The 12658-nt window shown below is 31.6% G+C and overlaps 1 protein-coding gene across 2 annotated transcripts in view; it reads right to left on the minus strand.

The window, feature by feature from the left end:
- Positions 1–10152: 10152 nt before the first annotated feature.
- The window catches only part of LOC134258384 (NAD-dependent protein deacetylase sirtuin-2-like), a 29104-nt gene continuing 26598 nt past the window's right edge, over positions 10153–12658 (minus strand). For both annotated transcript variants that reach the window (XM_062740913.1, XM_062740912.1), the window contains exons 14-15: positions 11944–12010; positions 10153–11588 (exon numbers count right to left, since the gene is read on the minus strand). In XM_062740913.1, the coding sequence (XP_062596897.1) occupies positions 11391–11588; positions 11944–12010 (265 nt within the window). In that variant the 3' untranslated portion in view covers positions 10153–11390. The remainder of the gene's footprint in view (positions 11589–11943; positions 12011–12658) is intronic.

Genomic DNA, 12658 nt, shown 5'->3' on the forward strand with positions numbered 1-12658 from the left:
GGAAACCAGATTTAGCACTGTTATCAAAAAAGTTATTTAATCACAAATTGTTTTTGTTTTTCATAACATGTATACGTGTTGCACACCTTATATATATTGACAATTTTTGAAAGCGCATCAAAAAGACATTTAAAATATAGAATAATGTGCCCTAGTATCATTTTATGATATATTTGAATCGGGCTCGATATATGTAAAAAAAAGTTTTGACAAATGGCGGGATAAATGAAAATTGGGCTGAACGTTATCAGCTGGTTATTTGGTCACCGAATGATATATTTTCCTAAAAGTACTTTAGCTTTTGATTTTTAAAACCCCTTTTGAACCCTATTGATTTTGATTTTAAAGGATCGAATGAGGATTAAAAGTCATAGTCAGAAATTCATGTAAATTGCTTAGAACAGTCTAGACGAACTCCAAAAACAGCGTGAACTCCAAAAAAGAAGTCTTTGGCTCCGTCATGCATGAACTGAATGGCTTCCGATGTAAACAAACGATGGATTGTCGTTCGCTTTCTCCACAAATACGACCGAATAATGGCTATATGTAGTAATTAAACTGTGACTGGATTTTAATTTTTGTTGAATAAATAATTGCACTTCTTAAATTATTTAGTGGATATTGACTTATTTATCCCTAGGTATTCCTGAATAATATTAGTGATTTAGGATATACGACATCGGATTCAATACAGTCGGTAAGAATTAATTTCTCTACTTAATTTATTGTCTCCTTGATTAAAATTTTATGCCATCCCTACAATAAAGATGTTTAAATTTTACTTTCAAGACACTTTTTAAAGTCGTATTTATTTTATTTTTAAAAAATGCATAATTTTCGCGGCGGAGCAGAGATACTAACAGGTACGTGCGTTTTGAGAAGACTTTTTTACCGTAATTTGAAAAGAGTGATTTAATTGTTCAAAGATTATAGTACGTTCTAAAACTGTTTTCATGATAATATATGTTCATATGTGATAACACTAAGGTAAATAACGATGGTGATAACTCACGCTCTCAATTCAGATGTGGTACAGGATTATATGACGAAATGATATTATAAATGGATAAAATTCGGTCAATATCTAACAGTTACAATATATATTATTCAGTTTTACATATTTTTCCATTTAATCGTGCATATTTAATTCCCAAACGTTAATTTTCTCTGTAATTGATCTAACTTGAAACGTGAACTTTGAAAGTAAATATCTCTCTTTTTGCAAATAAAATCAGAAATGTAACAAATACGATCTCTTCAGCAGCAGAGGAAATGTGGAAACTGAATGGATTCTCAGGTAGCTGTCACCGGATCAACTCTTATTTATAATTAAATCATCAATTCGTACTTTTTTAATTATTGGTAAGATGTATTTACAATATGGTTGCTCAATGCTGCTCTAAACATGCTAAAATCATTCGTACATGATAGACATGAAAGATAGAGGAAATTCGAGCAACTGAAAATTCGCCAGCGTCTCCTACTTACAAAAACACTTCTAAAATCAGTAAAAGTAGTTCTTAAATGATTAACTTAGTCACTGCAAAATAATTATCAATCACAGAGATGTTTTAATAAGATTAAAACCGTTTAATTTGAATTCTGTATCATACTTAATTGTACGAGGTCTGGCTGAAGCTCGAAGTTGGTCAACTTTGACTTAAAATTATAAAAAAATAAAAACTATTTGCACATGAAATCAAAAATCTAACAAATACGTTCTCTAGAGACATTTATTATAAATCAATTCTGAGAACTTACATTATTGTAAGGTACTTAGTAATCCAATTTTTTGCAAAAGCACTTTTTGTAAGAGCCCACTTTTCACGACTTTTCACCGTTTTTTGATATAACTGCGCATGCGTGGACTCGTTTTTTGGAGTCTTTTCTGGACTGAAATTCTCACTTCCGTTAACGCCGTTTTTGGAGTTCGTCTAGACTGTAGAATGGGTTCCAGAGAATGGCATTTGTAATGGATTTAGAGGTTAAGGATTGTCACCCTCTTTGGATTTACTAAGGGTAAAGGGAGAAACAGAGTCCCAAAAATGTGTTGTTTTTAATGTTAATGTTAATTACTTTAATGTTACACAAACTATACCAAAAGGGCATAGGTGGGAAATTTTACAATATTATAAATAATATGTACTCAAATACTAAATATTGTTGTAAAGATGAATCTTACTATAGTGAACATTTTATAGCTACACGTGGGGTTAAACAAGGAGATAATCTTTCCCCTATTCTTTTTAATATATTTATTGATGACTTCTACTCACACTTAATTAATTATAACACAAGTCCTCCTGAATTACAAAATATTGAAGTTGGACATTTATTCTTTGCAGATGACCTAATTCTCCTCTCTACTACAAAAGAAGGTCTCCAAAACTCATTAGACTGTCTCTCAGAATATTGCCTAAAATCAAAATTGACTGTTAACTCTGATAAAACTAAAGCAATGATTTTCTCAAATAAGAAAATTGACACAACTCAATATTGTTTTTATTATAATCATTTAATAGTTCATCTTGAACATGAATATAAATATCTAGGAATTATTTTTACTTATAATGGTAAGCTTAAGTATGCAGCTGAACAACTAGCTGACCGTGCAAGAAAAGCTTTTTATGCAATGAAACGCTCTTTACCTTTTCATAATAACTTATCTGTAAAAACTCTTTTAAAATTATATACTTCACTTATTGAACCTATCATTTTGTATAGTTCTGAAATATGGATTTCAGACTTTAATATTAATATAAACAATTGTGATCAACTACCTTTTGAAAAGATACAGCATTTAATATTTAAAGATATTTTGGGTGTACAGAGAAAAGCTTCAAATTTAGCCATTAAATATGAGCTAGGAACAGTCCCTATTTGTTGCAAAGCTGTCATCTCAATGTTTAAATACTATAAGAGACTAAAAAATGTTAAGAATAAAAATAGCACTAGAAATCAAATTCTTATTGCTGCTTCCTTAGAAGATGACAACTTATATAGTAATGGTGTAAAGGATAATTGGCAAAGTCAGATTGAAAAATTAAAAAAGAAACTTAATCTTCCATCATTAGATATAACTGATAACACATTCTGCACCTGCTTGAAGAATTTTTACATAAAAAATGCAGGGGTTCAAAATTTTTTTTGTCATGGTCAAGTCCAGGACTTGAGGAGTAAATTTTAGGCAAGTCCGAGGAAGAAATTTCAGAGTCCATATTTACCTATACATCATTAAATTTATGTAACTTATAATTTATTTTCATTTGTTGCATTGAATGAATAAAGACTATATGTATTAATATATGTTTTATTTTTCCTCCATAAACTGTCATGTAGTCATACATGAGTATTTCAACACAATACCAGACTGATAGATTACTTGTACATTACAATAACTTTTACAAATACTCACTACTGAATAAACCATCTGTTACAATAAATAGAAATTAGAATGTGCTGTAAGTCACAGCTAAAACCGAAATTTAACAAACTCATTGCCGTTTGTCATATACGAGGAAACATGAGGAATTGCGTAAAACAAGAGTCTAACCGCAACGGAAAATAAAAAAAAACGGATTGTATTTTCGAAACGTTCGTAATGTTTTATGGGTATTTTAACGCCCACAAACCCACATTTTTACTTAATACATTTGAGAATTTGCTTTATTTTTAGCTTTACGATCATTTTTTTAACTTATTAAAAAAGATAAACAAGAAACATAGCCAAGACCCAGGACTTTGGCGAATTCTAAATGCCGAGTCCGGATCCGGAATTTGTTAGTCCGGGACGTCGGGCTTGAGGATTTTTGAACCCCTGAAAATGTTAATTTGCAACTCCAGAACATTGAATTCTCCAAATGTGGTAAATTATTATTTTTCAGTCAAATTAGAAAGAATTATGAATTACAAGACTACTTAAAATATCCAATAAATAAAGCTATACGTTCTAAATTAACGAAACTGAGAATTTCTGCACATCCCTTGGAAATTGAAGTAGGCAGATATTCAAAGCCTTGTATCCCAAAAGAATCGCGTTTTTGTCACTATTGTAAAACTATTGTAGAAAGTGAAATGCATTTCATATATGACTGTCCCTTATATATAGATTTGCGAAAAAAGTACTGTTCTTTGAACATCTGTAATTTAAACGATAACATATTGAAAGAAAATCATTGTAAAGTATTATGTAATCCTGACAATGCAGTTCATTCTAGAAGGCTGTGTGAATTTTTATATGAATGTTTTGAATTGCGTTCCAAAAATAAAGCACAATTATAATATATATGTTTAATGCATATATTAGCTCATCACTGTCCATATTATACTGCTTGCATAATGATTATGTTTAATCTTCAAGTTGTTATACTCTGCAAAGTTGACTTCACTGATCCATACATTTGCAATTATGTATTTTATTACTTGTCTTTTATATGTAACATGGTTGTATGCCAACATGTTTGGTGAATCAATAAAGAAATTGAAATTGAAAATTGTTTTGTTACTATTGAAAAGTTTAGCGAAAGGTTTTACCGTTTTAGTACTAATGTATGAATTAAGAAGATTCGGTTGTTAAGTTAGTCCGAAATATCTGACGCTTTCCTAGCTTTTTCACGATTTTGATATTTGACATACCAGCAGGAACAGGCGCGGATCCAGGAATTGAAGTTAGAGGGGGCGCCAAAAGTAGGCAAGGGGTCTGGGGGCCGCCTTGAGGCCCCCAGTGGGTCCAGGGCAAAGGCCTGGTGGGGGCCCAGGGGGCGAAGCTCCTGGATTCTAGAGATTTTGTAGGGTAAAAATGAGGTCCACCAAGTATACATATTTACATTTTCTAGACGAAACTGTGATTTACGTTAATTTTGACAATTTTAGGGGGGGGGGGCGAACCCCTTAAATCCGCCACTGAACCCCCTGGCATGTAAAATATCAAAATCGTGAAAAAGCCAGGAATATGTCAGATATTTCGGACTGTTGTGAAGTAAACTAAAAGGACCCCCGCCCGCGCGAAATAGTATTTGGGGTTCGATTTTTTTTTTAAATGAAGACCTCTTTAGCCATTTTTTCGGGTTATTCAGATTTTCCCCTGTATTTCTCTGTATTAAACTGTTTAAGATCCACGTGAACGTACGTTATACAGCTGTTATAGTTCAACTCTTATTTCACCCCCTCTCTTTTAATGAACAAAAATTCTAGGCCCGTGCCTACTAATGTTCTCTTTGAGCTGGAGAAAATACATTGACCTTCATTTTAAAACCTTGTATTATTTTTTTTAGCTTTATTAGTTCAGTAAATATTTCGTTAAAGATATAAAATCTGTAAATTAACTTGCAAACCGTGCCCCTTCCTCGGTGAATCTGTCGACATAAAACACTATAAATTTTTTTTTTGCTTGTCAATGAATTTTTGGTAGTTGATGGTGACCCAACTAAAATATATTGCTTTGCCCCCTCCCCCCAACCCCCCCCCCCCCCCCCCCCCGCGAACGAATTGCTTCCTGTGGACCATTCTCGCAATGCCAAGGGATCTGAGTCAACACCTTGTCCAACGGCAACATGTTGACTCAGGACTCCTAGCATTAGGGGGATGCCTATGGACCTGTTTTGTTTATCCGCAAAAAATAACCTTTCTCATAACTTTTGATTGGTGGAGATATGGCTTTCATATTTTAAATACATATTCCTTGTAAAAGGACCTTTCTTCAGATAACAGCATAATGACCTTTTGACTTGGGCCTTTTTGTGTCAAGACCTTTCTTTGAGTTTTTGACATTGACCTTGGAGTTTTACCTTCTTTTTTAAGGTTCCTCAATGTTACATAATTTTTTCCAAGATTTTTGTCATTGAAGAATTACTACTTTAACATGATTACTCACAAAAAATCAAGGTACCTTACCAGGCATTTGTGTGAGATACCAGAGGTTGGCATAATCCTTTAGGAAAAAATAGTTAGTTTGCCAAAATTACATTTTTAGTGTTTCAAATTTTTAAGAACAATTAGAAACCGGTTTAGAAAACAGAAAGTAATAAAGATTTTGTATATTTATCATACATTATGAAGATTTACAAAACAGATATTTGGGGAGCGTTTCGTCTGACCTTAAAACCTTTACCTTCGCCATGACATTTGAACAGTTGTTGCTAGAGCTTTAATTAAACATCACATGTAAGATGTATATTTCTTATGACAAGATCTTCTCCTTGGTACCTTTAATTCTATACCATTAGACTTACAGTTTGATCCACATTAAAAAAATCCCTACAGGCCATTACTTTTTTATGCTCCCGGATCTAAAGATCCTGTTTTTGTCCTGTCTGTCTGTCTGTCTTGTCATTTTTAACCTAGCATATAACTATTGCATTGTCGAGGCTTTAATATTTGACATGATTGTTCATGATGACAAGACCTTTCTATTGGTACAGAATTTTTTTTTATCACGTGACCTTGCTACCCTTAAAACATCTTACAAGTGTATACCACTTCAGTCTACGTCCCATCGTGTTACCATCGGAGGCATAATGTTCATGCGCAGATCTAGAGAGAGTCGGGGGTTCGCCTCCTCCCCTTTGGAATTTGCAGTGTTATAAAATGTATATACAAAATCGAGTAAAAGTGACCTTGGACCCCCCCCCCCCCCCCAGAAAACGCGGACTACTCCTCGAAAATTGTTTTGAACATATTCTATTGCATAACTTATACAAAGGTATTCTCGAAAATGCAGATCTATGTGAAATTGGTGTGAAAAGTCATAGGTCCGAAGTTTGAAAGTCAACGACTAACCCCCCCCCCCCCCCCCACCACCATCACGAAAAAGTTTTCAACGTTTGGGAAAGGAATTTAGGTTTTTTTTTTGCATGTCAAGACATTTCTGGGTTGCAAATTTTTTTTGACTGGGGTTAAAAATTTTTTTTGACCTGGAATATTATTGTATATATGCGAACTCCGAACCGTGGCTTGAGACGATGAATATGATCAAGATTGCGTATCAAAATAAACCCCGCACGCAGGTGATTAAGGTATATTGCTGCATTAGAAAAGGAATTTCACGATTGAGACGTTAAAATCATTACGTTATCTAGGTGGTTACATGTATATAACATTTAGCGTCTCTTTCAAGTAAAATAGTTATATCTTAATCTGAAACAGTTGTGTCAAACTCTGTGGTTATCTTTTATTTGAAGCTCACCGGGATATTCCATATCGACAAAAATCGAATGGAAATAGCCATTGTGAATATTGACAATACATCGTCAATATATCTAAATGTCGAGTTGAAGGCCACAACAATTTTTTTTTTCACGTATAAGACAAATTCTGCTTTGTATGAGTGCAAAAATAGGTCTGCTAAAAACGGGGTACAATTGGTACCCATGGGAATTCAAATAGATTGTTGGAAGACCCTTCAAAAACGACATAGATATTCTCAATCAGAAACGCCAGCATCTTTTTAATATCAACTTCAGAGTACTTGTGTGTACAATCAGAATGTTTTGTATACATGTAGTGAATACGTAAAATCGAATACAGTATGTTACCGGTCCCTGTGGTTAGAAACGTTTGAGAACGTTTTCTTTCTTTATTATTTTTTGACTTGTCAGGAAATTCTAGGTTGATATTTACAGGGTTCGATCCCCCTGGTAAAAATTCCTGAATCCGCGCCTGTGTTATGTGAAGACTCGATTTTCTTTCATTATTATTACTGATTTCATTTTATAAATGACTTCTTTTAATTTATAGGCACTTGAGTACGGAAGCGTATTAGTGCCACTTGGACACTTTACTTTTTTTTAATTTCTACACTTTAAAGTGTAAATTTTACACCTTAATCTGTAAATTTTACACTTTAAAGTGTAAATTTTACACATTAATCTGTAAATTTTACACTTTAATCTGTAAAATTTACACTTTAATCTGTAAATTTTACACTTTAATCTGTAAAATTTACACTTTAATCTGTAAATTTTACACATTAATCTGTAAATTTTACACTTTTATCTGTAAATTTTACACTTTTAAGTGTAAAATTTACGCTTTAATCTGTAAAATTTACACTTTAATCTGTAAATTTTACACTTTAATCTGTAAAATTTACACTTTAATCTGTAAATTTTACACATTAATCACATTAATCTGTAAATTTTACACTTTAAAGTGTAAAATTTACACTTTAAAGTGTAAAATTTACACTTTAATCTGTAAAATTTACACTTTAATCTGTAAATTTTACATTTTAATCTGTAAAATTTACACTTTAATCTGTAAATTTTACACTTTAATCTGTAAAATTTACACTTTAAAGTGTAAAATTAACACTTCAATCTGTAAATTTTACACTTTAATCTGTAAATTTTACACATTAATCTGTAAATTTTACACTTTAATCTGTAAATTTTACACTTTAAAGTGTAAATTTTACACTTTAATCTGTAAAATTTACACTTTATTTTGAACAACCTGAACTGCAATAGGTTATGATTGAACGGTCGATTTGTGATGTTTTACCTCTGACACTTCAGAAAAAGTATTAAACTGAGATGTTTACAATTATTTGTATATTTTTATATTACATGTACTCGTACTTGTTAATTAGTATATGAAAAACAAAGATGGACTATTTCCTCATGGGTCTTGTAATTTTCCCCAGCATAAGAAATCAGGGATCAGTATATAAACATGTGTCTCTTTAGTTTTACTAAAGTTTAACGAAAAGTAAAAATATATATCTCAAATATTTTTTTATTTGCAGTTCAGATTGATATTACGTTTCCGTAATCATATTGCATGATAAACGGTCTGTTGGCTTTAAAATGCGTTACTTGGAATGTGTGAATTTGCTAAATTGACTATGTGAATAAACAAATAAAGTGTAAAATTTACACATTAAAGTGTAAAATTTACACTTTAAAGTGTAAAATTTACACTTTAAAGTGTAAATTTTACACTTTAATGTGTAAATTTTACACTTTAAAGTGTAAAATTTACAGATTAAAGTGTAAAATTTACACTTTAATGTGTAAAATTTACAGATTAATGTGTAAAATTTACACTTTAAAGTGTAAAATTTACAGATTAAAGTGTAAAATGTACAGATTAAAGTGTAAAATTTACACTTTAATGTGTAAAATTTACAGATTAATGTGTAAAATTTACACTTTAAAATGTAAAATTTACAGATTAAAGTGTAAAATTTACAGATTAAAGTGTAAATTTTACAGATTAAAGTGTAAAATTTACACTTTAAAGTGTAAAATTTACACTTTAAAGTGTAAAATTTACAGATTAAAGTGTAAAATTTACAGATTAATGTGTAAAATTTACACTTAAAAGTTTAAAATTTACAGATTAAAGTGTAAAATTTACACTTTAAAGTGTAAAATTTACAGATTAATGTGTAAAATTTACACTTTAAAGTGTAGAAATTAAAAAAAAGTAAAGTGTCCAAGTGGCACTAATACGCTTCCGTACTTGAGGCATGGAAGTCCGTATTTTTCATTTTTTCAAATCAGGGATAGACCTATATTTTTGTATTCGTGCTCTAATTTTCGTTTTATACATGTACAAACCTTTCATCTCTATATCGTGTATAAGCTCTTTTCACTGATGTAGCATCCATTTTGAAATGGGGTGGGGGCAGCCAGAGAAATCAATTCACACACCCCCCCCCCAAAAAAAAGAAAAGAAAACTTTAAAAGCACCCCCCCCCCCCAAAAAAAGAAAAATGTCCAAACTCTAAAATTCTATTTCATGGGTGGGGGGGGGGGGGGGGGGTTAGGTTCCAATTTCTTTTTTTACTCAAACATACTACATTACCATTATTTGACTGTAGTGAAACCGGACTTCCAATGAATATTTTATATCTAGAAAAAGGGGGGATGCCCCCTTGCACCCCTGTTGCTATGTACCAGCTATTTGAAATTGTTTTAAACTGATAAATGAAATATATATATTTTATTATATATAATTTATGTTCTAGAAAAAAAAAGTGTAACTATTTGTTCTAAATTTTACAAACATTGATGTTCATAAACAACAATAGCATTTGACTCCTATGGACTTAATATGAAGTATGAAAGCCTGCTTACAATGATATAAAGAAAATTTGACACAATGAATAGAAAAGGCAATAATTTATTATCACATCACAGAATAAAAAACATGAGGTATATATGAAAATAATATGTAGTGTCATTCATAAAGAAGCACTGCTTTTTAAATCAGAATATCACATTGCTATCTGTGATTGCAAAAGATTAATGAATCCAATAGCAACAAATAATTTTAAGGGAAAATGAAACAAAAGTAAATGCATATTACTGTAGTTTTCAAAATGTGTTCAAAGATGTAGAAATATCCCAATTTGTAATACATGTAGTTTAAAAACAAGAGGCCCCTGGGCCACATCAATCACCTGAGCATAGGAAGAAAATAAGAAGAGAATGTGAAACATAAAAACAGGTAGACAGACAGATGGACAGCTAAATAGGTGCCAGGGGAAACTAGATAAATAAAACTAAAATCTTGGTACAAATGGTATAAGTAACATTAAAAATATTGGCAATAAAAAAAGTGTTAAGGTCTTCTTTACTAATCACTGGTAATTAAATCCAATTACTGGACATTTTGGGATTGATTTCTTTGGAAGTTATCTCTCTTATTAGAAGGTTGTTCCACCCTAAGCTTCTTGATCTTGTAAGTTATTATCAGACACTGTGATCTTTGTAACTTTTTTTTTGACAATGACAATGATTTTATTCTCATTAATGTACAATCATACATTGTACAGAGGAGGTAGAAAAGATACAAACAGATAGAAAAGAATATAAATCATGTATAATAAACAGTACAAAATATCATAAGATTCAAATCAATTATTTCCATCAATAATAGTTTGACAATCAACAAAAAATTACATAAAATTTTCAATACTAAACAGTTTTTTGTGTTGAAAGAAGTTGTTTAAATTTCTCTCTGTTTGGTGTGCATGTGAGATAGTGTGAGATATATCTTTACCTACCCTCTTTAATTACTTTTTGTGTGCATTCAAAAACCATAAAGAAATTCATCACCAATGTTAAATAAAATCACATAAAGTACAAATCCTTTGTTCTCTTGGGAGACCATTTCAACTACCATTTTCAATGTGGGGTTTAAAGTTGTTACATCTAAATTTACATAATAAAGTTGAAAATTTTTGAGGCATCTTAATAAAATGCCTTTCTGGTTCAAGAATTTCTCTATAAATTTGATAACCAACACCCTTGGATGAATTATTAACATTACTTTTCCAGTTTTGGATATGCTGGTCAAGAAGTATTTTTTTATTTCATTTTTAACCCACGCTACACAGTATAAATATCTCTGTATCAAAATTTATCTGAGTTTTCGTTATTATTTCAGGGTTTCTGTTTCCTGTTGGATGTGACGTTCTTGTTTTTGATGTTTTTGTTTTTTTGCTGTGGCGTGATCTGGCAAGGCTTCTGATTGGCTGTTGTACTGACGGGGATCTGGGAAGCAGCCCAAGCTCTCTCCTCCTCTTCAAACTCTACATCAAGCTTTGCATGTTCCCTTTTTACAAGATCTCTTAATTCGTCCTAAATAAATTATAATCTTACATTAAAAATAAGATAATGTATAATGTAATACTGTAAAAGCAAAAGATAAAGAAAAGATGTTAAAAGTATCAATACTTTACCAACCAATGAACACAACATTTTCAATCAAATTCTGTGGTAGATTGATGAAATAAATTAAATGTTTAAAAGATCATGTTAATAACCCCTAACTTACATTTCAGTGTTCATAATTGAAAGGGTTTTTGTATTATGAACAGCTAACTATCTTCCCTAACCAAGGGTTTCTGATCGACTTCTCTCCTTATAAATTGTCAGCGAGGAGAGGGGTGGATCAGAAACCCTGACTAGTTAACATGACCTGGACACTACTCACTCCCCATCCCAGAAGATCTGCCAGTCTGTAGCAGCCATCATCACATGCTGCTTCTACAAACACGTCTCTGAAAAACAACATTCTCTTTGCTCAGGCCATTGAGAACATACTGCAACATAGACGATATATTGTGTACAAGTACCTTTTTCTCAGAATAGCTATAGTTAATCATGGACATAGCATTGTTTTGAAGGGGTGGAGAAGAATAAAAGAAATGTGAAAAAAAAGAGCTAAAAAAATTCAGCAAGCCAAAAAAAAAACAACAATAATTAAGGGATTAGTTGGAAAAACCTGTTGTTTAGTGAGAGGTTCAACAAAAGTTGGGGGAAAGGAGGTCTTTCAATGAAAATTTTCACACTTATCAATAATTAGAACATAACCTACTTATTCAACCAATCAAATGCTTCCATTTCTCGCGAAGAATTGATTCTTCATGGTGAAGAATTCTTCTATTTCTGAAAAATTCAACGGTGTCTGATTGGTTCACTTGAAAGTTATATGGGTGTGTCTTTATTGGTCTTTGTTCAGCACACAAAAAGAAACTATTCAAAGCCCACGTGCTGTTTACAAAGATATTTAAACTCTCTACTAGGCCTTGATACACTTTTTCCCCACTGTAATCTTTTGTCGCCTTTTTTAATATTATTTTTTCACATTTTGGTACATACAGAAAATACAACCATCGTCATGTGTATCGGAGACAAACCTTGTCTTT

Source organism: Saccostrea cucullata, unplaced genomic scaffold (genome assembly GCF_032062105.1).
Source record: "Saccostrea cucullata isolate Sc308-1 unplaced genomic scaffold, CSIRO_AGI_Scuc_v1 ctg4, whole genome shotgun sequence".
In the NCBI taxonomy this organism is placed as follows: Eukaryota; Metazoa; Mollusca; class Bivalvia; order Ostreida; family Ostreidae; genus Saccostrea; species Saccostrea cuccullata.